General features: G+C 36.0%; 1 protein-coding gene across 4 annotated transcripts in view; it reads left to right on the top strand.

Annotated features, from left to right (window-relative positions):
• The window catches only part of LOC124955436 (calmodulin), a 37,963-nt gene that overhangs the window by 4,599 nt on the left and 6,292 nt on the right, over positions 1-27,072 (top strand). For 2 of the 4 annotated variants that reach the window (XM_047509885.1, XM_047509883.1), the window contains exons 2-4: positions 6,970-7,411; positions 10,219-10,362; positions 19,963-20,081. In XM_047509885.1, the coding sequence (XP_047365841.1) occupies positions 6,970-7,411; positions 10,219-10,362; positions 19,963-20,081 (705 nt within the window). The other 2 variants (XM_047509884.1, XM_047509886.1) reach the window with 2 other exon arrangements.

The following is a 27,072-nucleotide window of genomic DNA, read 5'->3' as shown; positions in this document are numbered from 1 at the left end:
CATGATATGAATTTGTTGCCTTCCAAATGGCTTCGTAGTAAGTAAGAACCTACATTTTCTTACGAAATTCATCTCAAACGATTATTTCTATTAATTTCGATACGTTTCGGTGGCAATAAAAATACGTCGATCCATTAAAAAAGAAAAAAACAAAAAGAAGAAGGACGACTTTGAAATCTTGAAATAAAGGACATTGCTCCTTTTTGATCAAACGTTTATTTCCATTGACATTGATATTTCAAATGTCCGAATAAAGTGAAACTCTCTATAAATCGCTACAGAAAACTTTCCAACAATCTATGACCTTACTCCGACATCTTCCACTCGTGCTATGAGCTTGATTTTTCGTACGTAACCGTATATATGTGCGATAAGCGGACGATATATGGGAAATCATGCACGGGGAGGGAATACATTCGTCGAACGTTCGACCTAATCTACCCATATCCCCTTCAAATTCCAGCGTGCACTTGCTACTTCGGATTCCAGGATTAATCGCTAAAGGGAGAGAGGGAGAGAGTAACGCGTGCCGAATATAAATCCTTTTTTGAATTCGTTTTTCGTCCTTTATCAGTCTTCGTGGAATAACACGGAGAGTCATTCCGAATTATTAATACATCGTTTCACGTTAGAACGTAATGTCCATGACAGCGTGCCTTCGAGTTCTTCGATTAAAACGCACGAATCCTCTAGAGATGAATTTTAGAGGGAATTTTTTTTCGCTCTACACGGGGCTCGCTGACAGCAATGCAATGTTTATTTCTTTCTTCATTTGTTTTTTTTCATAATATACCTCTTTGAAATTTCCTCTGGCAGTTTGTCAGAGTAAACACTCTGGCAGTTGTTTACTTACAATTTTAAATAAAGTTATATGTATGATTAATAAGTACTCGTATTTTTTCCATGGTGATCGGTAAAGCTTTCTTATTTGCCTTAGGCGATATTCCATTGATTCTTGAACTTTCTTACGGTCTTGCCGAAGAAAATCTAAAGGAAAACAAAGAGTGACATACGAAGACGTGCCTTTGTGAAAGCCACCGTTGTCTTTTCGCGTTTAAGTTAATTAAAGTTACTTCGCGTCACCTTTAATATTATAGATCGACGTCAGAAAGAAAGAGAGAACGATTTTTTCATTTACCGCGCAATTCTTTATTTCCTCGATTCGCGTTTATCTTCGAAATAAGGGAATGAACACTTCCAAACAATTTGGATTAAGATTGTTTTTAATGTATTTTCAGATAAACGATATACATGTTTTCGTGTAATCGTTAAGATTCTTCGTCATCGATTTGGAAAAAAGGATTCTGCGAGGGAAAGGCTTTATCATATTTTCGATTGACAAAATCTTTACGTTTACGAGGACAAAAGAAAAGCTAGCTTTGTTTCATCTTCGGTAGAAACGATGACAAGATGGTACGAACAAGAACAAGAAAATATGTATATCCCATCGGGTCGATTTCCAATTTCCTTTCAAAGAATCCATGTAAACGATACGTCTCGAAATTGAGACTTCAAATCCGTAGTTTTCCTTCTATCGATAGGTTGCTTTTCGAGTCAAAAGATAACATTTCCTGAACTCGGTACACTTCCGAAAAAAGTGAGAGTGTACTTTCGCGAAACTTAAAAATTCAACCAGACTTGTCATCAAATTGGTCTGTCGTCTTTCTTCTTTTCTTCTAGGTTGTATTTTGATCGGAGTTAACGACAACGACGTTTATTAAAAGACAACGAATAAGAGGACTAACAAAATCGACTAGATGTTATCTTTTGATCGGCTTCGTTTCTTTTCGAACATGTGCCAAGATTTTCGTATCCGAATTGTTTTTATTGCCTTTGATTTCATCGAAAGCAATGCCATTTTTCTTAGGATTGAATAGAACAAGAAAAGAATTTCGACTCAAAAATTTGTCGAATATTTTTATTTTTCCAATTTCCTGAATTATTGCCGGGATAAAGAGTATAGGGAACGAACAAAAGCGATTAGTTTTGACCTCACAGAAAATTTATGACGCACCCACTTTGGTCAACATTTAGATTACGTTCTATTGTACATCCAGCAAATTCGGTAGTAAACAGGCGGTCAGCCACAGCCCTAACGAGTTCATCCCACTCGTTTCCCATCTCTCTCTCTCTCTCTCTCTCTCTCTCTCTGTCCCTCTCTCTCTCCCTCTCCCTCTCCCACTCCCTCTCTCTCTCTTTCTCTCTTTGTTCATGCGGATATTAATCGCTTAATCATGAATAATTTGCTTCATCGAGAGAACAGATTACCACTCGCAATTAGCTCTTGTTCTGAGATTTTTACTATTAACAGGATGAAAAAAAATTCATTAGTTAGATTGGACAATGTATTTTTAATTAAACCGTGGTTCGACACTCTGATAATTCACGAGTTTTATCCCCTTTACGACGCGTCACACCATATCACGCTTATCTCCCTTTGCTAAGAATTATCGTAAATCGAGTTTTTATCCGAGAAACGAATGGAAAGGAGTACATATCGAACAAGCTTTATAATAGCCATGCAGTAGGAAAGTCTTGGTGATTTAAAGAGCTACTCGAAAGTCAATGGTTGTGACTTATCTAAAAATCGTGTCGGGTATTTAAAAAAATCTATGGTCGACTAATCTACCACAAATTGTTCCCTTCCCAAGGAAACTTTTGAATTATATCGAGTCCCCTTTTTTTCTTTTTTAAATTTTAGTTTGATCTCTTTCTCTCTCTCTCTCTCTCCCTCTCATCTTTTTCCCCTCATTTAGCATAGAGAAGAAAAATACGTCGAATAAAAAAGTTAATAAATTTGTAGCTTCCACGAAAAATCTAAACCGACACGTCCGACGGATATTTCATAAGTTGGCATCCATCGTCTTAATCGCGAGCTCGCACATTGAATGTTTAATAAACGCTGCCGCAAGCAGTTTCAAATAACGACTCGACTCTTCGCATTCTCTTGGCCTTTTTCGTTTAAAATGACAAGATAGTATGATCGAATAGCGTCTTTTCGCCATTGCTTTTTTAATTCACTTCTTCGTTTTCGCCGGTCTTTCGAATTTTTTACCATCTATCTTTTGCCGTCTTTGACGAACGGGAAAGATGCAAATTGAGGGAATAATCGAGTTTTTGGAAATACTTTCGATTAGTATGCATGAACGAGCGATGCAACTTAGACGAGTATTTGTCCAAAGGAAGAATTATTCGCGTCGGGTTTGTTTTATTTTCGATTCTTGCAGTGTCGAGGAGATAAAAAACGATAGAACGTGATCGTTGACGATTAAGAAAAACACGAATTGTTCGACGATCTCTACGCTCCTGCGCGATCATTTGTCCCTCCCATTATTTGACCTAAGAGAGAGAGAGAAGGTGTATGGGAGATTGGTGGGGAGATCGAGGATACCAAGCGAAGCGATTAGTGTCGTCGTCGGCGTTAATGAAGTTTCTGTCGGATGGTGAAGTATTCGGTAAGGAATTAAGAGCCAGCCAGAGGTTAAGAAGGCCGTGGCTGATATATCACGTATCTAGCTAGTGCGACTCGTGTCTCTCTTCCTGTCACATTCTATTTGCAAGCATTACCGATCGTCCTACGAAAATCTTGACGATAGTTAAAAGGAGAGAGAGAGAGAGAGGAAGAGAGACTTCAGTAGGGTAAGTTTTTTATATTTACAAGCTGGAAATATTATCCATCTGATTTTTCTATTAAGACGTTCCGAAACGAAAGAAACAAAATATTACGATGTATTTATACTGAAACATTTATATATTACGCCTTTTTAATAATTATTATAATTTTATAGCCATTATGTACTATACAATTTATTTAACAAATATAATAAACGTATTAAGTTAAAAATGATTTAAAAGTGCGTTTCGTAGCTTATCGATGCATCCGCTTAAATATTAGAACGAGAACTTTCCTCTCGATAACTCAACGATTACAAGGCACACTAGAAAGTAGACTTCCTTTCGTATTCGTAAGAACGACATCGGGGGCTGACGTTCCATGGTAGAGAATGTAATTTGCGGTGCTAGGAAAGAAGAGAGGAATTTTCTTTCTGTTTGTTGGTTAACGCTTGACCTTAATGAGAACACGATCGATACGTTAACGTTATTTCCACGTTCTCAAAATATGCGAAGAAACGCGTATAAAACGAAGAAATTCGATAACTCTCATCACAGTGGTCTGCATTATCGAGTCCTCTCTTCAAAATACTTTTCTACCTTCGTTCGTCTTCCTCCGTTCTTTTTCTCACCGAGCATACAAAAGTTTCAGAGAATTATGATAAAAAAAGATAAATCGTAATCTTCGAAAACGTCGTTCGATTGAATTCGCGGTTGCGAATTTGATAAATCGGTCCTACCTACCGACATTCGAGTCACTTTTTTCGTATTGACTTCCGTCGTGTTTTCCATTGTATTTAAAAGTCGCTATGTCGATATTAGATTAAAGCTGAAAATGTGAATTGAAAGTTTTCCAGAGATTCTCTTTTGTTTCTGACACTTGAGCAAAGATAGAAAAAGAATGTAAAATAAACAGAGATGGAGAATAAATGAAAGAGAAATAGAGAATGAATGAATTAATGAATGAATGAGAGAGAGAGAGAGAGAGAGAGAGAGAGAGGGAGAGAGAGGGAGAAAGTGATTTTAATTAAAAAGTAAGATTTCGTATCGAAATTGTTTATAACAAAATGTTCCTAATAAATAGTTAAACGATTATAAGCACGGTAAGAAAATAAATATAAATTTTTCATAAGAAAGTTATATCGTAAGCAATTTTTTATAAAATTGTTTATAACAAATTGTTTATAACAAATTGTTTATAACCAGTTGTTAATATAGCATATTGAAAATGATTACTGATGCGGTAAGAAAATAAACACACAATTAAAAATATCGACTAAAAAAATATCGGCAAAAAATTTTTTGTTAAAATTGTTTATAACAAATCGTTTGTAACAATAATTATTAGTATGATAAAAAAGTAGATCGAATTGGGAAAAGTAAATTTGAAAAAAAGTTTTTCTCGGAATTGTTTATAAAAAATTGTTTATAACAAATCGTTAACTAATTATTGCAAGTATAGTAAGAAAATAAATAAAACTTTGTCTCTCTAGTTTCTGATTGAAAAAAAAAATTTTGGTACGAAATTTTTTATAAGAAATTGTTTATAACAAATTGTTAATAATTATTAAGAATGTGACGAAAAAATAAACAAAAAGATGTCCTTTAAAATGGTCTTGGTTTGAAGTCTCTACGATTATTAGTTCCGAAGATATATCGATTTTAATAAATTATATTTACGATAATCCAGTGACCTACATAATTTCTTTCATAAAAGTCTTGGATCCACTGACCTATATAAATTCTTGGAATTTACGCAAGCTCGTAGTAAATAGTATTTTTACGCATTACGTTTCGTAGTACTACGTAGTACTACGATCAGTATGTAGTAGCCCCAGCGCGGGCTAATGGAATTATGAATGACGAAATATAAACGATTATATCTCCGCAACGGAAAGTCGTAGAGACACGAAAGAAACACCATTTTAAAGGGGAAAATGCCCTCTTTTCATCTGTACACTTGGATATCATCGATGTAATAGAATCGATATCGAGTATATTAGATATCTTTCTTAAAAATGAACGCTTTCACTTCGGAATCGCTTTACTAAGTTATTTCCTACATATTTCCTACATTTTATCAATATAATTTCATTCATGATAATGCTGAAAATGACCCATCCGAAGATAGGTTACCCGACATTGTTCGGTCTCATTATCGGACTAAGAGTACTCTACGTTATTTCGATCGAACTAGCTTCTGACAAACTTGTCTTCTCCGGAAACTGAACAGCACACGACTGATAACGAGAGAACACCTACATGCTACCTAAAAGGATGTGGAACCTTTCCGGTCACGTCGTCCGAACTCGATTTACTCCGATCGGTGCTCGATCGATGCGCCTAACTCGATTCAACGAACGACGTTGATCGTTGTTTCGGTGACGATCGCGTTGGCGATTAATTTGCTTTCACGATCGACTTGCAACGTGAGTAGTATCTATCCCTGTTATTTCTGGTGTCTCGTTCTACTGTTCCCCTGTCGATTTTCCATCGATACTGTTTATCGTAGACGTACCAGACTAGAAACTATACGCATAATGTCCATTTATTGTATTATAGTATTATATAATGGTATTGTTTTTTACAATGATCTATACGGTACGTCTAGGACATCTGTCGCAGCGTAATTAAAAATATTTACTCTCTCCTCCCTCCTCCCCACACTCTCTCTCTCTCTCTCTCTCTCTCTCTCTCTCTCTCTCTCTCTCTCTCTCTTTCTCTCGGCAACAGGTACCTTCCTATTAAGTGAGAAAACTTTCTAGAGTTATGGAGAATTCCGTGAGGTTAATTATGCTTTTCGTCCGATGGGAGCTGTGCTGCTAATTCATGCCAAATTCGTGCTTTATTTTTTTCCCTTTTGTATTACTAAGAACGTTTTCTTTTCGATACGATTTTTGCAGAAATTTATGTAAATGTGTTTCTCTTTATAATTTGTCGCGTCCTACCTATTTAAAGAAATAACAATATTTTATGGGAATAGATCCATCCATTCCATTATTCGCATATAAAAAACAATTTCACTTTAAAGATTTACCGAAAACTCATGTTCGTAATAGCTAGCGAGTCTGTGAGAGCGAAATTCTCTCTCGGCGATCCACGAGTACGAGTATAATCAAAAGAGGGCTTAATTAATATTAATTTAATTCGAACATTTCTCCATGCGTAGGTGACCTTTCAAAATTTTATGGAAATTCGATCTACCGATATTTCATTACTTTCCTTAATCTGCGAGGAAAGATATATATATATATATATATATATATATATATATATATATATATATATATATATATTCTTTCTTTTTTTTTCTAAGAGATGAAAATTTGATCGACCAATCTATCGATGAATTTGCAGACGAGGCAGAACAGTGGGGTGGTAGGAAAGACTGGCGGAGAGGAAAAAACGGGGGAATGTCCTTCGAGGATGTCTGTAAGAACGACGACAATCGTATCGACAACGCAGACGACGATGACGACGGCGACAAGAACATCGGCGATTACGTCGCCGCCATTATCCGTCCTTTCGAAGGAATCGGACACGATCGTTCCGTCTATCGGTTCGACGGAGTCGCAGATGCAAGTGCAATCGCAAGTGCAGGTGCAGGATGTTAAAGGAGAGAACAGTGGTGGAAGCGACGTAGCTTTCCCGTCCTCCTCCTCTTCCTCGTCCACCGTCGTACCGATGACGGACCCTACGAAATTGTCCTCGAATGCTCTCATGTCGTTTCCAGCTTCACCCCAGAAATTGGCTGCTCAACCGAGAAAGATCACGGCTATAACGAAGTCTCAGATGAGGGGTGAGTTACTCTTAGATCATAAAGATCCTAATTTATTAACGTTCTTGATATTAATGTCCGATGACAAACTACTAGTTGGGACTGAAATTTCTTAGTTACGCATTCGTACAGTCTACGTTTAATAAATGGTCGATCACGTACAATTTGATTTATGTATAACCTCATTCGAATCTTCTCTTCTTGCTTACGATATTATTCGACATAGATCGAGCTGTACGATCATCGTGAGATCGTTATTCCGTTCAATTGAACAACGGCTACTACTCGATGTAATTATTATTAAAAATTTATTTCGTAAAACGAAAGAAGCATTACATTACGATATCATCGAATTTCGAGCCATTACTTGGAGATATCTTACGTATCTCGATTGTTCTTAAAGGCGAAGCTAAATGCAGCTCTCTCTCTCTCTCTCTCTCTCTCTCTCTCTCTCTCTCTTTTTCTGTTTCCCTATTGCTGTAATATCTTGCTCATTCAGTTGAACTTCGATCGGGTCATAAATCGAAATTCATAAAAATAATTATTTAATAAAACCGAATCGACAACGTATCCTACGTTTTCGCGTTAAACGCTATTAAATGTTATTGAATAAAATATATATATATGAATATATAAAAGACGATTTCTATCTTCGTTGAAATTACGTTGATAGAATTTCCGACGTGTGATGTATAAAAGCGTTAAAGAGTTACGTGTCTCTCGCACGACTTGGAAATAGAATTATAAAGGATTATTATTAAAACGCGACAAGTTGAGACGGGTGGGATTTGAAAGCGCGATAAATTAAATCCGCCGCGTGAGATATCGTTGTTTTCTAAGAATTAACAATTCATTTATAGACGACCAAGAGATTTCTCTTCACTTTCAATTTGCCAAGTTTGTTCGCTTTATCTCGATAAACGAATCGCTTCTACGATACGAGCGAATATTTCTTCTAATCGTTGCGATCGCCGATTGATTTTTCCACGTCACCGACATCGTACTCTTATTCATCGATATCGGAACTATTTCGTGTGGGATAGGGAACGTATATGATATAACAATACAAGTGATTCCCGTCTTTACAAATTCATTCGTTCCAATTCCTATTTTCTAAAATGAAAAGAACCGCTGTCTATAAATTTCTTTTTTATATTCATATGTAGATATATAAAGAGTATTTCGTGTCCTAAATATTTTTTGTCAAACTTCGATAACAAGTTTTACGAGTAGAGAGAAGAAAAAATGTTGGACAACAAAAGTAATCAAGTTTCTTTTTTTATTCTTAAATATCGTTTTTTTTTCAATGGCGTAGACACGGGACCTTCTATTAGAGTTTTCGAGAATCATTGTCACAAAGTTTTACGGTCTAACTTCGATAATGTGCTTGTGGGATAAGAATAAAAAATATTGTTTTATAACAAAAGTAATTAAGTTGCTTTTTATTCTTATGATTTATTTCTACTTTCGCCTAGACGAAACCCTGGATTATAGTTTACGAAAATTGTTGTCTTTCGATATAATGTCGTCTCTTTCGTCGTTACATGAGAATCTCTAGAGAAGTCTTCAATAACGTACGTTCAAGATTACCGTAGAAAGGAGTTACTTCGACTATTCGCGGACTACGAGAATCACGAGTATGTATGTACGGTTCTCTCAAGGGGAATAAGAGCATCTGTGTAAACTTGTTAACTCAACGAATATATATATGTATATATATATATATATATATATATATATATATATATATATGTTGCGTCTCTTTATTACAGAGTATTGGATGCGTCGCAACACTCGAACTTGATCTTGATTATTACAATAATATTAATAATAATAATAATAGTAGCAACAATAACAACAACAACAACAACAACAATAATGATAATAATAATAATAATAATAATAATGATAATAGTAATAAGAGAAGACAAGATGAATGTTGACTCGTATAAGTTTTGCTCGTCGAAAAAATTTATTCATTTGGTTTTCATTCGATCGATCGCTATCATAAGAAAATGGCGATGAGGGTACTAGAATAGCAATCTCACGCGTGACCTGCGGACGAGATATTCGATATAAGAACGATATGTATACAATGGTCTTGAGAAAAACGAGGGTGCCTATATAGAGAGTGCTTATAAGAGAGAGAGAGAAAGAAGGAGGTATGCCGAGACATGATGCACTCCATAGTCGAAGAGCCGATGGTACGTACGTATAAAGTCAATGGCTCATGAAACGAGGCTATTAAACGGTTGACTCGAGCATCGACTATCCGAATTCAGTTCCTCTTCGTCGAATTTGCTTCGGGCAACAACCCGAAGTCGCTCTACTATTCTCTCGTGCATTCGATCAAATTCGAGGCCGGTACGCACGCTCCTTTCTCTCCCTCTCTCTCTCTCCCTCTAAATGGAACTGAGCTTGCTCGGAGTCTGAAGGAATCGGATTTCAACTAGAGAGAGAGAGAGAGAGAGAGAGAGAGTGAGAAAGAGAACAATTACACAAACTACCACTATCTTCTCGAGCGAAGCTACGCGTGTACGTGATAATGTCGAGTAGTCACTCGATACTGAATTCCCTTATATGTAACCTTTTCTTTTTCCTCTTCTCTCTAAAGGGTTCACTTTTCAGAAAAGTTTAAAAGTTTAAGTAAAACTAACTCACGGCAAACAGCTTGATGACTTTTAGAGTGGTTGAAATCTTTATTTTAGTGGAATCGATATCGACTTTAATTAATATCAAGATTCATTTAATTCGGTGTAAAATTAATTCGCTTATAATTGGTAGGGTCTCTTTGATTGGCATTTAATATTTCAAATAAACCCTTTCAGAGTTTAGAGAAGCATTTAATCTCTTCGACAAGGATGGCGATGGAAATATTACGAAAGAAGAACTCGGACGAGTGATGCGTTCCTTGGGACAATTCGCCAGGGCCGAGGAATTGAATACGATGCTGCAGGAGATCGACATCGACGGTGAGTAGTTGAATCTTTGACCGAGTTAAACAATTCTAATTAGAACTCATCGACCGACATTTCTTAAGTTTAAAATGTAAATTTCTTAAAAAATGAAAAAAAGATAGAGGACGAGTGGAGGCTCTCCTTACAATATGTTTTAGATAAGGTTTATCCTATCTACTTGTGTAACCACAAAGCTGTGCCACTTTTTATAGCCAATTCTGCCAAACGGCATTGGTTTAATTGCTGGTAATTTTCACGAAACGTTTTCGTCCGTCGAACAATGGCCACGTTCGCCGCGATAATGGCTGCTCCTTTATTAAGGCAGATTTTTCAACTTTTCGTCCACGCCCTCTGGATCTCTCTCTCTCTCTCTCTCTCTCTCATTCCCTACCCTTGATCTCAGCTCTTATTTGCCGTCTTTTTTGCCGTCTTTCTATCTTCCGTGCTTCTCTTTCTTTTTCTCGGTTCTTACGTATCCAATCTTGAATCAGCCAACTTACCAACAAAGTATCTTTCCAGTTTTCTACCATCTCGACCATGTTCGTCCATTACGAATCACGTAAGATTGCAGGAAAAGCATACTCGGATGGATGCACTCGAACAGTAGAATGCCTATTGTTTCCAGTCTTGAATGATGAACGCTTCGCTACAAGGTTCGGTTCTTTCTTCTTCTTCGTCATCTTCTTCTTCTCCACCTCCTCCTCCTCCTCGTAAAACGTATCATACACATGGTTGTCATCTTTTCTTTCTAGTTTTTCTTACTCGTGCATTCTATTTTATTCAGCAGCTTATATAAAAAGGAAGATATTCTTTCAAGACTCAAAGATCGGTGACAATTATATCGTTGGAGGGAACCGTCTTGAAACACGATATACATTTATTGTTGTTCCCGAAGATCCAAGGAAACGATCTTGCAAAAGCTTTAGAACCTGTTGCTGATTCGAACGATACCTTCGATACGATAATGAAATTTAATAATTTAATACTTTCACTTATAGCGCAAGAAAAGAACGAGAATCGATTGGAAAATGGAAAGAATTGGGATAATAATAAATGTTATTTCTACAGTTTATTCGCTTGTATGGGAGGAAAAGGAACAAGACATCGATATACGTCTTTTTGGAATGATTTTCTTAAAAGAAAACAACACTTTCGGTTATAACGAAATGTTCTTTAAAAATTGGTTGAAAATGAAAAAATTTTATTTTCTCAACTGTTTCAGCACTTTATTCGCGTACGTAGCTTCGCCTTAATTCGATGTCAAGCTCAATTTCGTGGTTTATAAACGCTGCGTGTACAAGGACGAAATGAGGGGAAGTGGTTTTTTAATTGGGTATATTAAAGGACTGGCGATTCGCCAGTAGGTAAAAGAGCTTGCGTGGAGAGAGAGCACTTCGATGGTTCGTTTAAGCTACGAGCGAAGAACGGCTTAAGAGTACGTACATGTATGTATGTAGTCGCACAAACGATAACGAGGCGTAGGAAATGCTGTTCACTGTATTTAATTATAGCGACAAACATATTTTAAATGCGGACCAACTTTTTTGCAAATCGGTGGCCCGAGCACGAAAGACGTAATTCGGTTTAATTACGACGAGTAGAGAGTATATGTGTATATATATATATATATATATATATATATATATATATATATGTGTATATATATATATATAGAGAGAGAGAGAGAGAGAGAAGCGCGTTATAAGCAAAAAGATGAAAAAAAATGTATTTCGTATATTTTCGATATGAATCTTTTTGAAAAAATGAACCCATGGCCGACGTGATATTATTTTCAACAACACATCTCACTTTTAATATAGATAAGCCCTTAAGCGTATTCGAGTTGCGCGTTACTTGCAGCTTGTTGATTTTGACAATTTCATTTCTATCGGTTGAAGCGTCGTTCTATTGATCTTTCGAATCAAAACGTCGAATTAATAGCATCCTCGTCAAATTATTTTCCGATATTGAAATAGTGCATGATTACGTTCGTATTAAGCGTTAAGTGTATCTTGCAGTTTCGATTCCCAGAAGGAATATGATATACCACGATTATCGTCGAAAATTGTTTCGTTACGTTGAGAATGTTCACGTCTGTGTTACATTTAAGAAACTTTAAAGCAATCAAAGGCAAGTTTCATTAATGATAGCGATAGTTAAACTTCCCACGATTATCGTGCTTCTCGATTTAATGACTGTATCTATAAGACGAATGAAGCATGAAATAGAATTTTTTATAACGTTTTGAATTTTTCAGACGTCCTTTCATTTACCCTAAAAGTTCGTTCTTCGTTGATCAAAAGGAAGAAAATTCAATCTAAAATCAACTCTTTAGGAATGATTCGGAAAAGTTTGGTGTACCTTCGGTGACAGCAAAAAGTAGCTATAACAGATGGTTATCTCCGAAATTACTTGGGATATTTTTTGTTCGAAGCAAGGGACCGCTTTGACAGTTTGCTGATCCTTATTATCCCTTAATATCCCTTAATTTAAGATGACACGTTTTTATCGTATCGTTCTTACACCTCGAAGAAAAATATAATTATATAAAGAAATATCACAGATGTCCTTGGGAGGAAAAAAAATGTTAACTTTTTCAACGGCATCAGTACCGAATACTCACTTACTTTTGTTTCAAATAATTTAAGAAACGGCGAGACCGTGAAAATCAATGAAAGCAAAAAATATAATCTCTGAATTCGAGTTGAGCGAGTAAACGACAAACGGACGTGCTTTTAGAATATTTTTTGGCCTATATAAATTCTTAGAATTTAGCTTGATAACTAAACAGATGCCGTACGAGGTATCTGTTACTTGTAAAAATTTCTTTTTCCTTTCTTTTTTTTTTTGTATACATTTTAAAAAATATAATATCCTTATTTTTGAAATGTTTAAAATGAAGACCCATTTGTTTTAGGAAGAAGGTAAATAATTTATCGTTTTACTCGCAATTCGGATGCGCACGACGAGTGTTAACAAACCACGAGCATTAATGTTACAGCTGAATTGCACGGCGGGATTTATGCATATCATAATTTACAACACTCGTCTAATTTGTAACGCCTCTTGTACGAATTATTGACCGTTCCGTCGGCTAATCTATTTAACTATTATATATCGTAGTTGACACCTCCCTGGAGATCAAATAGGAATAGAAATAATATGGATATTTTAGGATCGACTCGACGTACTCATTATTTTTTTCTTTTGTTAAGTATCACGAAAATAATATATTATCACAATACAAAGCGATATTTGTATATTCTGGTAGATGATTATTAGATATCGAAGATCGATGTTGAAAATACTTTTCCTGTAATGAAAAACTCGGTCCGGATGAGGCGAGAGAGAATTCTTTTCGAAATGGCCAATCTCCCACGTACTTCACATTCTTTTTCTTTTTTCCTTTTTTCTTTTTATCATCAAAAGCGAATTTTTTTATTTAATTTAATTACTTCAATTCTCGTATGTTCAAATAACAACGTGTATGAATAAATAAAGAGACAACGTATACAATTGAGTAACAAACAAAAAATACAGACGTTTTACGATGCGTTTTTCGGTCTAAATGGTGGTTAAATGTGGACAAATGATTCCAATTGATCTCCATCTCTGTTGCTTTTCTCAACGACGAGAGTCTCGTTTAGCGTGCTTATAGATTACGTTGATAGTATGTACAAAACTATTCTCGTCTTGTATACGCTCACGTACGTTTTCAGTCGTGACTCTTTCTCTTCTTATTGTTAAAGCATCGACTTTTCCTTCTTATTTGATTGAAGAATTTTATGAATTCAAATCTTTTGAATTTCGATCTCCCGAATAATTCGAGAAAAAAATCAAATGCAATTCGAAACTCGTTTAGAATTTCGTCCGATAGAAATTCGCGGGTCTTCATGAAAGTGATAAACAATGGCAATGGTAAGTTGTTCGATGGTTTCAATATACTCAGCGCGAATCAGGGCTTCTCAATTTTTTTTTCCTTTTTGCCTTTGACGGACGCATAGTTCTCGATCGTTTGCATTGCAATTGCGCGAAAGGAATGAAATAAACGTCAATCGAGTTAAAACGAAACGAATGGTAAATGTTTGTGTGTGGGTGTATGTATTTATTTTTCTTGAATTTTTCACGAGCGCAATTTCTGTTCACACACACGCACACGCACACGCACACGCACACACATGTACACGCAGACAAGCGCGCGCGTTCGTGTAGTTTCAATAAAAAACGATTCAATGTGCGCAACTAAAAAACGAATCGCAAAGGTATGTATGCTTGAAAAGCTTTTTTGTCTGATATATATATGTATTTTGAATTACAAAATAACAAACGTACGTGAGTTCGTGGAAGGTAAAGAAGAAAATAAAAAAAGAAAAAAAAAAAAAAAAAGAAATGAAAGAAAAAGAAGGCGGAGGATTCTCATAAAACTTTATCGATATGTCTTTATCTGATACAGGATCGATTGACATTCGTTTATGTGGATCACGTCGACTAGTCCGATTAATCAATTTAGACGCTTTTTCCTATCGGCCAAAGCTCGAAAAGTGCAATAGTGTTTTTCCTTCGACGATTATTCCTAACGCGTATCTCGTTAATATGCAATGCCATAACTCCTTGAAAATTTTACGAATCTGTCTAAGTGGTTACGGAAATTAATTTATTTTTTGTGATATGTTTTATTACAGAAAATTTCATCTCAGTGCATCTTTGAATGCAATCATTGATCGAACGAGAGGCTTCTTTGATAATTGGTCACATTCTTGTCGGATATTTTTATCTTCCTTTCTTTATTTTTTCGAATATTCTCTTTCTCTCATTGAATTACTACGTATGCTTTTTTTTACTCGTATTTCCTATCGAACAAACAGTTAACGTAATCGGAAGCCTCTCTCGCAGGATGTCCTGGAAGTTAATAAAAGCAAGAAAAGTGTGAAATGTCACTTGTCCTCTACGTTCTGTTATTTTCATGAACGTTATTTGAGAGACGGAAGAGGAACGAGCGTAATCCGTCCCGTTGAACTTTCTTTTTCTCATTTTCTCCCTCTCTCTCTCCCTCTCTCTCCCTCTCCCTCTCTCTCTCTCTCTCTCTCTCTCTATCTCTATCTCTATCTCTATCTCCCTGTATCTCTATCTCCTCTTGGCTCATACTTTAGCTTGCAATTAAATTCACCGAACTATAAATGAAAACCATAAAAACCAGATTGCCATCGATCGGTCCGTAACAAGTGAAAACAAAGGATAAATGCCGCTTATTTCTGTGCTATTGCGTTTTGAGAAAATAAAAGGATTGTAGGAAAGGAGGGGGCAAAGGTTGAAAAACGATTATCTTACTATTACTCGATTGTATATAAAACGAGAAACATTAATAACTACTGTCTGATACGCTTTTATTGCCTTTTTTTCTTTCAAATGGACCATCTACCTATTTTAAACTTTTTCCGATATTTTTTTCTTACGGTCATTGCTTAAATACACACGAATAATTTCCTAATATCAGTTTAATTACGTTCCAAGAATACGCAAATGGACAACGTGAACTCGAAACAGGTTGCGATTTGATTTTCTCTTACTCTTATCGTCAATCATAATTTTACCAACGTGTTCTACGTCGTTCGACGTTCGTCGATTTCGTGGTTTTGCTTTTGCGTTAAGACGTTACTCGTTTTACTAAAACTATTCCTATTGAAACAGTTATGATTTCGAGCCGTGCGCAACAGGTTCTTTGGTAGAGGAAAGAAGAAAGATATAAGTTTTATTTATTAAAATAAAAGAGTTCTCTCGTAGGGACAAAGAGTGGAACGTAAAGAAGAAAAGATAAGTTTCGATGGATTCGTACATCTTACGAAAAAGTAAACGTTCGTGTCGATTCGACTTTATTCATTTCGGTCAATTTCGATTTGTCTCTTGAGAGTTCGAAACAAATCGGCTATGTCGTTTTCTTCTCAACCTAATGGAGGTTTTTCTTGATTTTCTTCCTACTATCGGCCCTTTTCGTTCCACGAGCAATGTCGTTAAAACCAAATTTGATCTTCTTACTTTCTCAGGGAAAAAAGAACGTGAAGCTACCGGCACGTTTGATTAGACTCTATTAAAGATATTACGTGTCCGACGTAATCTTCACAGAAAACAGAAACGAGGAAAGTTTATTCGAGGAATAAGAATTGCGTTTGTCGAGCAGATTTTTATCCTCTACGTGAGGTAAATGGATCGGAAGATAAACTGAAATAAGTTTTATTGCAACGTCAGCACGTGCCAAAAATTTTTCATGATTTTCTTTTTCTTTTTCCTGAAGATCTTTACCAATGTAAAAACATTAATAAATAAATTTTTGTAAAGGGCAGAGGAGTCGATGTTAGTTACGTCGTAACGTTGCTCTATTCGTTGCTCTATTTAACGCGCTTTTAAAGAACGATTAAGTATCTAACATTTGTATCATCGAATAGTTAGAATTTTGTTAGATCTCTCTTTTAAATTCCCATAACTTTTTGCCGTTGATCTACAGATGTGTTATTTTCCCAAAGAAACGAGCAAAGTAAATACTTGAAAAAGAATTTAAAAGTATGATTTGACTCTGACGCATAATTTCTAAATAAAAATGTATTTCATATTCATATATGTAGGCGTATGTTTGTATAAAAAGAGAGTTTTCTTTTCTCCTGCGAATCGTTCCTCGTTATGTTTTAAGGATATTATCATAGATCTTATACTTTGGTTTCTAGGATGTGTTTCGCTTTCGCAACGAACTATCGTGACTAAAATTTGGATCCACTTTTCCGCAGATGACGTCAAAGTACCATTTTGACGTCGTTCTCATGGCGCTCAAGTCGTTAGAACTATCTTTACCGAGGGATCAACGTGTCTTTTCCTCTCTCTCTAGCGATACTCTTATGTTCTCATATCTAAATATGTGTATACGTACGTAGGCAAATTTTCAACACAGCATGTAAAGTAGCTCGGCCGAGAGTATCACGCGCAGGAGAAATTTAACATTGCCCGGAGCCGTGCCTGCCTTCCCAAAGCGAGCGTGCCAAATTTATAAAGACACAATATATATATATATATATACACGATGTTATATGATGATGCACACTCATATTCCTTACATCTCTTACACGGCAATGTATATAGGGATATCTCTAAATATATATATATGTATATATATGTATGCACGTACATGTTTAACACTTGCATATATGCATGTATGTATATACACATACGTGTTCGAAAAACAACAAAAACTAGAAAAAGACTTGGCGATTTTGGAGGCGAGTAGGCGACGAAAATTCCCGAGATGTTCGTCGGAGCGTATTATCGCTCCAAATCCCGTTTACAACAGTTCTTATCCAGAATCAAATCCTCTTAGGCTTTTCCAGGACGCGTCTAGTCAGGAAGATAGATAAAAAGAGAGAGAGAGAGAGAGAGAGAGAGAGAGAAACAACGTTCCCTGATACGAGAATTTCGATTTTGACGCGTACATATTTTTCAGCTTCACATACGTCTCCAAACTTTTCTTTGGATTTCGGACAGGGACGCGAGAAATTTTCTCTAATTGCCAATAGAAGGAAGCGATCGTAATGGATGGCAAGTCTTCAAAGGCTGCGGCGCGTTAAAGTACTCGATGCTTTCAATCTATTAACGGTGACCTGTATAATGTATTAGCCAAAAGCTTTTAATAGCGTCAAAATGTAGAGTAATAACGAACTGTACCGCCGACGAGTGATCCACGCGCGAACACGTGCAACTTGACATTCTTTGTGACATTGGAAAGAAAAATCTTTAACGCGAGAGTACTTCTTTTCGACTCGAATGCTGCAACTTTGGATCGTAAAGCGAAATTTTGTAGGATTTATATCTCGACCGAGAGAACACGTATTCCACGTATTTTACCATGTGTTAATGAATGTACGAAGCACCAAAGAACGTTCTTTTGAAAATAGAAAAGAACAAAAAAAAAGAAAAGTAAATATATATATTAATAACAGACAGATGTGTAGACGAAAAGGTAGCTTTTATCGAAAAAAATTTCATTTGATATTTAAACGAACTTTCGTAAAGATATACAAAAGTATAGAAATCGAAACTTTTGTTCCTTGAATATTTGGTACTGCGAGGACTCAATAAAAAAAAAAAAAAAAAAAAAAAAAAAAAAATCAAAGACGTTGACATCAATGCAAAGGTTTCTAAAGGTAAAAAACATTCTACCATTTTCCAAATCACTTTATCGAACAATTTATGGACTCTCCATATCAGGTTATCGCTTTCACGGAGCTTTGTGGAAAACGAAAATGTCTTTGCCATCGTAGCGCTTCGTTTTTATCATGACCCTGCTTATGCGGAGTGGACTCAAATACTAGAATCCACTGTTGATCACAGAGCTAAGGAAAAGTTTGAGGAATAAATAAAGGCATCGATTGGATTTGACTCGTCTTTACGATATCTTTCGAAGCGCATCTGAAAGCACTTGGTGCCATCTTTCAATATCGTACAACACCGAACGTGCAAGGACATTACGTCATCTTTTCTGTTCTGGCTGTTATCATGTAAACTTGATTAATCTTTTTGCTACTTTTCTCGACCATTTTCCTGAAAAACTTCGATAAAAATAAACCGCTTTTTTTCCCGATAAGAACTTTCATTTACACAAATCAAAATCGAGAGAGAGAGAGAGAGAGAGAGAGAGAGAGAGAGAGGGAGAGAATGTCCACAACGATAATTAAAGTGAAAGATCTATGTGAGTTAATTTGTTACTAAAAAGAAAAAAGAAAAAGAAGAAAAGAGAAAAGAATCGAGAATCTTTTCGATTCCGATGGGGAAACATAAAACAGCTTGGGAAGTCTTTAAAATTCCTTTTCACCGGTAGTACCTACTTCTAACGGATTAAGTATTTACGATCGTAATCGTTTTTAGGATTAAAACGCAACGTGCACGAAATACCTTTCGACTTGGTTGCTCGCATTTCATCAACTCAAATTCCATTGTACGCTTTAATCGCAGCCCTACTCGTTACGTTCTTTTCTAAATCTCGCTTGAATACAGTTCATCGTGCATCCGAACAGCTGCTGAATTATGTTCGCGTTACTTATTTTTCTTAACTGTAGACACTTAGAAATTTCTTATAAATCTTCCTCGTCGTCTTCGCGGAGGAATTTAATCGACGGTGAAATCCAGACGAATGTTTCAAAGGAATATTCATTTCGGCTATATATGCGAACGTTCTTAATTATAGAAAGAAGATACATAAGAAGAATAGAACGCAAAATAAAAAGAAGAAATAATTCTTTTGCGAGACATCGTTCGATCTCAATACGTTGTGTCGTACAAAAAATATGTATAAAAAGGTAGGAAAACGAAAAGGAAGACGAGTGTCTGCTTTTCTCGCTTGAAAGGTTAAAAACTGTTTACGTACGTATAGAGACGATCGAAGCGAGCGAAGGGAAGAAAAGGAACTTTAAAAGGTTTCTCCTCTTACTACGAGAAAATGTCTTTTCCTCGTTATAGAATCGGCAATTTATCTATAGAACGAGCTATTTCGAAAGAATTACGCATAATTTATTAAAAGACATTTCAAAAGAACGTTTCATTCAATTCTTTTGGTATATCTCGGACGAATTTTTTCAGGCGACGGGACCGTAAGTTTCGAGGAATTCGTTGAGATCGTCAGCAACATCGGCGACGAGAATTCCGGAACTTTGGCGGATCAGGATCAAGAGGAGCAAGAGTTGCGGGATGCTTTTCGCGTAAGTCCTCTTTCATTTTTATTTCAAGTAATTCCTAGGAGTTTCGAATTCTCTCTCGAAATTTTCACATTCACGTCGTCGTCGTATTTACGTGTACTTGCGTATGTACCTATTATATTATATGATTATAACACGGAGTAAAGTCTTCATAAAATGTTGATTCTTTTATACGTAAACGAATGGAAGGTGGTTTGTAAAGGCGAGAAAAAAAGATAAAAAGAAAAAGAAAATCGATACTCTTTTCCCCGTTTCTTTCTCGTTTTCTCCATGTTCTTTTCTTTCCTTTTCTTCGTGCGTCCGATTCACATAAGATGACGCAACGCTTACGTTCGAAAGGAAACGCGGAAATTCAGCGAAGTGCACGACGATACGGCTCATTGAATGTTTTTCAACCACATCATTCATCGGCTTTCTATCGCACGCCTTGCACGGAAGCCACCGATTTCCCATCTCGAATATAGACGCGTCCGTGTCAATGGCTTATTGCTCGATCTATTGAACGACACTTTTTAACACTTATTTCGAACGTATGTCCTTTCATCTCGGATAAAAAAATTTTTTTATTAAATTCTCCTTTATTTCGTGCGTTTATCGCTGGCCATGTACAAAAGATTGAAAAGATAATTACGGGCTTACTTTATTATATTTTTGTACGCTCGTTAGTAAGAGTAATATCGTGAACGCCGCCGTATACTTTCCATAACGTTAACGTAAACTCTATGAGATTTATCTGATTTTTCTCGGCTGTAACGGACGTAGGTATGAAAAACGAAAGGAAAGGACACCGACGAGAACCATCCTTTTTCGATCCGCGTAAAATTGCATTCAAGCTGACGCACGAACCTGCGAATAGCCGTGTCACCGAAGTGCTAATTAAAAGAACAGATTCACGCGCGAGAGATTTTATTGGACATTTTTCGACAGTTGAATATTCTCGCGTATGCTTGGAACTTCCTAATCCAAATAAAGTATTTATTTCTAAAAAAAAAAAACATATTAATAATACGTCGAAGATGTTCGATTTTTTTTCCTTCTCATTTATTAGCAGGCACTATTGGTTCTCCCTTTGGAATAGGTGAGAAAGGTGGATACAGATGTTCGTTAGTTTAAGTGAAAAAGGTCGTAACATGAATTGCAGCGAACGTAAAACGTCGAAGCAATTCGACGAGGAATTCGCTTCCTTCGTTGATTCAGTTGCGCCGATACATTTCGGTTGGATTCTGAAACGTAAACTATGCCACAAAAATGACTTAAGAAGTTTTAAATGCGTTGGAGGATAATTTCGCTTAATGAGAGAGAGAGAGAGAGAGAGAGAGCAAGTTAATACCAAGATAAAAGAATTTTAAAGAAGAAGAAGAAGAAGAACGAGAGGTATGTTGTATTAAAAGAAAGCTACGAACGATAGGGGAAGTTTTAAAGGGTATTACGTCTTGTCTCTATTCGAAAGATTGCAACTATTCCAAAAACGTTTCGCAGGTGCTTTATCGAAATGCAGAAAGTGAGAAGAAGGTGGAGGAAAAAGAAGCTACAGAGGAGATAGAAGTTGAGAGCTTAAAAAAGTTCGACTCGGAGTTATCGTAAAAGGAACGACGATCACGAAATCTAGTTCGGATCCTAGTTGAAAGTTCCTAGATGAGGGGCAAATCGCGACGAGTAAGAAGAGGACAAAATGTTGTTGCGTGCCGAAAGAGGAGGATCAAGTTTTGCCATTGGTGAATACTTGGCGGCGGTATGAGATGCGATCGAGCTTGGATCAAAACTCTACCATCCAGGCTTTTCCAGGCGTTTAAAGTCGCTGCCACTCGCCCCGAAAGGATCAACTCTTTCCTGATACTCTTCTTCTACTTTTGAGATTAAAGAGAGGATTACGCATTGGGATGTAAATTTAATTAAAACTGATTTAATTCATATAGAAACGAGAACAAACTATAAGCGTTTATAATGTTATTCCATTAAATGGGAAATTTTCTTCCAGGAAACTTTATTTCGATTTATTATCTTCGACGAATTTCTTCTCTCTTCTTATTATCCTCTTCTTTCTTATTCTTTCCTTTGTCATTTTGATATAAGATAAACGTATGCACGATTCGTATGCATATGCGATAGGACCAAACTTAAATCGCCCTACCAAAGTTACGTAAGTTATACAAGCGTGTTACTTAATACTCCTTCGTTGTAATAGCTTACTTTCAACATATTCCACATTAAATACCTACGTGTTTAATATGGAAAAGTTATTTATTATGACCTTTTTATCCTCAGGCAGAAATAAGAATCGACCTAAATATTATTTCAAAATATTCCTCCCCTTCATACGAAAGCATCAAGTTCGCGAATTAATTTATTCCATAAAATTTTTGTCATAGCCTTTTCCTCCGAACCAAAAATGAGCTTCTTAGGAAGGATTTTAATAAGATCGTCGGTTACGCAAGATTTACTTTCTAGTTATATATTCGGCAAAGACGCGTATTAATTAGAATGTCTTTAGCTGCTTTAAAGTAGCCGTATCCATTCTTGAAAAATTCAAAGTTCTCATAAAGTACGATATTATGCGAATACAATAGGAGGGGTTATAAAGGTTCCTCCGCGAAACTACCTTTTTTCTGCTTGAAGAAAAATGTTCGGAAATTTTTCAAGCGTTCTACTGAAACGAGATAACGCTCCGTCGGGGAAAAAAGTACTATTTGGAGGCGCGAACTCAAGTAGAATTATGATATAATTCTCTTTCCGACCGAATTTAGGAACCTTCTTCTTCATCTCATGCGCGCGAGCGCTCTCTAAATTGGAGGAAGCGTAGAGTGCAAATAGTATTGGTAATACTCCTACTACGTTATGTATACGATTCGTGATATGGGAAAGGGTTAAACCTTGTAGACGGTGAAACTCGCTAACTTCGATAATAGCGCCCCTTAATGCCCTCACGAATCTGTTAATTACCAACACACACTCATGCATATATATATATATATATATATATATAGACAAATGGTGCCACAATGGAGTTTCCGTTATTTACAGACGTCTGGTTATTTGCATGGAGCGTAAAGCTCGTACGTCGTATCATCCTCGAGTATGCATCCACTTGCAACATTCATTAATGTGCGAAATATCAAAAGAAAAATGATTTTTGATCGTTATGAAAAATATCTTTGAAAAATTTCGGGCCGTCTGTTTATTTTGCGAGGATAGAATAAAAGGAGGAAGTGATGTGATTGGAAAAATTTCATGTCATATACGATCGACGATATTTGCTTTCGTTTGAAATCGAAACGAGCAAAATCCGATTTTCTCGTTTTCTCGAATCCAATAATCCGCTTCGACGCACGATCGTTTCTCGCGTTCGTCTTGATTTTTACGTTCGACGGAGAGAATATGTTCTCTATGTGCCGTCATCTTCGTGTTCGTTCGTTGCTTCGGTGGACTCGACTACGTTCGGCTAAGCCGTCACGTTTCTCCTTTTTTTCCTGTCCACATATGCATTTTTTAAATCTTGTCCTATCGAATGAAAATTTCTGTTAAAAGAAGACCCATGTCCTAAAGAGAGAGAATGAAACATATTTACACATCATAATGCAGCGATATGAGGTTTAGAAAGAACATGTCAACGATCTAATGACTTCTTTTTCTTCCTATTCATTAATAATTCCAGAAAATTCATCAGAAAATCCTCGATATATATATATATATATATATATATATATATATATATATATATATATATATATATTACGTCGGTTGGCTAAGTGCGTGTAGGTACATACGTGCTTTCACGAAAATCTGCATCGAATAATAAAGGAAATAGTGGAAGAGTGGTCGGTACCACCTGCAGATGCAGCCCTGTGCAGCATAGAAAATGTGTTAAACCATTATGCGACAATACATTCTAATGACCGAATGCTGGTAACTTTAGTAGAGAACATAGTTCTATACTCATGTTGCTCTCTTTTCGGCTTTTTACACCAATCTACTCTGCATGTAAGCTACTTCGTTCCTCTCTCTCTCTCTCTCTCTCTCTCTCTCTGTGCTTTTCTGAATTTCATTCGGTCATGCGTACATTTTTTGCTGCCTATTGTAATTCAGTAATTAATGAATTAAAATTGCGGCGATTCGTAAAACAGGATATAGAACGAAATTATTTCTCTCGATATCAAACGATACTTTGCTAAAGAAGAGAAAAATTTCAGAATTTGTGTTAGAGAAGAATTGTATATATATTTTTATATACCCATGTAGTTTATATACCTAGTGGTATACGCAATTCGCTCAAAGGCATCAGCTCCATTATCTCTTTTTCTTTTCCCTATTTATCACTCCCTATTTTTCCTCTTTTCTACTTTAACGCGATAATTACCTACACTTACACTATCGTGCCAGTCGGAAGTACTTTTATTGCTCTATTTTTTACGCCTTTTCTCCCTTGCAATTTCTTCTGGAGAACTTTTAAAACTGTTGAATCGCTTGTAGTTTATTTAAAGACGATCAGCTTATTCTCGTAGATTCATCCATTATTGCGAACGACGATTACTTTACGTGATTTCCATATATCATGTAATAATGTTTTCTATAATTGGAAAAATTCACTTTTAATAGGTGGTATGTTTATAACAGTACCGTTTTAATTTCAAATTTCATTTAACGGGATAAAACGATAGTCTCTAAAATCCGCGAGCGTAACTTTTCCATCGATTCGACTCGATACATTCGTGGAATGCAAAGAAACTTGAATTTCCGAAAATAAAAGTCAATTATAGTCTCGCGACTTTCTGAAAACTGTGATATAAGTTGTCCCAAGAATGGAGTTGGTTCGTACGAACGAAAAGTTCTCAATCAAGTTTTTGTTTTACAAATTTTACAAACAAACAAATTTATAGAAATTTCCAACATTGTCTTGGTCGGTGATTCGAGTTTAAACGTTAAAGAGTTTAAACGTGCGGGCGATGGCATTGGGGTCAGGTTAGCCGTATTGTACTTACCAAGTCGATATTTTAATCTCCGCGACCTGGTCGTCGTACCAGTAGTGGATTGTGCCTACGACGAGAGAAAAAGGGACGGTGAATGAGGGAAATAAAGGGAGGTAAGAGTGTGACGAAGATAAAATAGCTAAAAAACGAATGGAGAGACGGTAGGATGGCATGGGAGGTGAATTAGAGGAAAACGAGAGAAAAATTCGCGTTAAAGTCGGTAGATAGTGAAATTTATTGCTTTTTCGACATGAAACGAGTGTTGAAAAACTCTTGTAATCGGTCTGACGTTAGTCGATCGGAAAAATACTCAGAGTTCGTGATCCTTCTGAAAAAATATATAATATATATTGGATACATTTCACAGACAAAGTAGATATCTATCGTTTTTATTTTGTTACGAAGGTCAGAGACTTTAAAAACGATAAGAGAAGTACAGAAATGCAAGAGGGGAATAAATCCGAGTTGACTAGCGACGAATTAGACGTGTCCGAAGGTTAAACGAGAAAATATGAGATGCTGTCTCGTCGGATACCTTTCCTGTCTAAGGACGGATAGGTACAACATTATCGGGATGTAAATTAGCCTTGGTATATGATACAAAAAAGAGAGAGTAGAGGTGAACTGCAAATAAGGATAGGATAGAAGAAAGGAGAAAACGATGTTAGGTGCAAACAAATATAACCTTTTGGAACGAACGAGCGCTAAAGGAAAAGGGAAGGAAGTTAGGATCTGGGAGCGAAGCCGATTAGGGCATAAACCGCTGACTCGAAATAAATACGTATTCCCCTCATTCTATATTTTCCATTTTATATCTATTCTTTCGTTTATCTTTTTCAGCTGATACTCTTCGACATTTTCATCCACTATTCTTTCGTATATTCAAATCTATGGAATTTCTTTTTCTCGCGGAAAGTACTTCGACGAGATATATTCTACATAACGTTACCATTTGTTTTCTTATATATTCTTTGATCGCAAGCCACTCTTTTCAATCGCATACTCTAATAATATCTTATGACACTCGTACGAATTGTTTATGTACTGTTAAACTTCGTAATGTAAAAATAACGTCATTTCAATCCTTTAAAATGCAATTGTTATGAGAGGTAATTAATTAGATCAATTGTGAACTCTCGCCATGAAAAATACCGAAAAACTTACCTTCGTTTCTCTGTATTTTCTATTTTTACGTCTAACGTAAGAACTTTTCTCTTGGTTCTTGTTTCGATGTATCGATCAGACCTCAGGCGGATACATAAGAGAATGAGATACCTACGTTTCTATGAAGTTTCCTTTATATCTTTACTTCGTTGGTTTGACGTGTTACATAGTACATACATACATACAAACATGTGTATATATATATATTATGTAACGCCAAACAGTTTACCACATAATATTTGTCACGTTCGAACAGTCTCGATCTCTCCAAAGTTATAACAAGCAAAATGTAGTAGAGAAGTCAAACGTCGACGTTATTTATACAGTGGACAGGGAGTACACTCTTGCTCGCACGAAAGTACTAGTGAGAGACCCTCGACTATTTCGAGGTGTTTAATTGATCGTGTTCACGCGGTAACAGGAAACGAGGAGACGGCCCGTTGTTTTTCGAGTGATACGACTATACTAATTCATGATCGACTTAATCCACGAGAACAATTTTTATCGGTACATCACGATAACATAAATCGAGAATAATCGAGATATATTATATTTTCAAATAATTTATCAGATTTATATTTCTCATTTCCTACGACGGGAAAAAACTCTCGATCGTCGATCATGGAATTCGAACGGAAATCTAAATGAGGATACATAATTAGATAAAGTTCTACTGTCATACCTATAATACGTTTAAAAAATTCTATTTTCCGAAATATCTCTCTCTCTCCCTCTCTCTCTCTCTCTCTCTCTCTCTTTCTTTTTTATCATTCCGATGTTTCTTCTTGCATGTGAAACGTAAGTTATCGAGTATTTTATTTATATACGATCTATCGTTATTTTCCTTTTTTGTTTGTTATTCAGAA

The sequence above is a fragment of the Vespa velutina genome, chromosome 18 (assembly GCF_912470025.1).
Source record: "Vespa velutina chromosome 18, iVesVel2.1, whole genome shotgun sequence".
In the NCBI taxonomy this organism is placed as follows: Eukaryota; Metazoa; Arthropoda; class Insecta; order Hymenoptera; family Vespidae; genus Vespa; species Vespa velutina.
The sequence above is the reverse complement of the archived record's forward strand: the minus strand, read 5'-3'. Positions and strand labels throughout refer to the sequence as shown.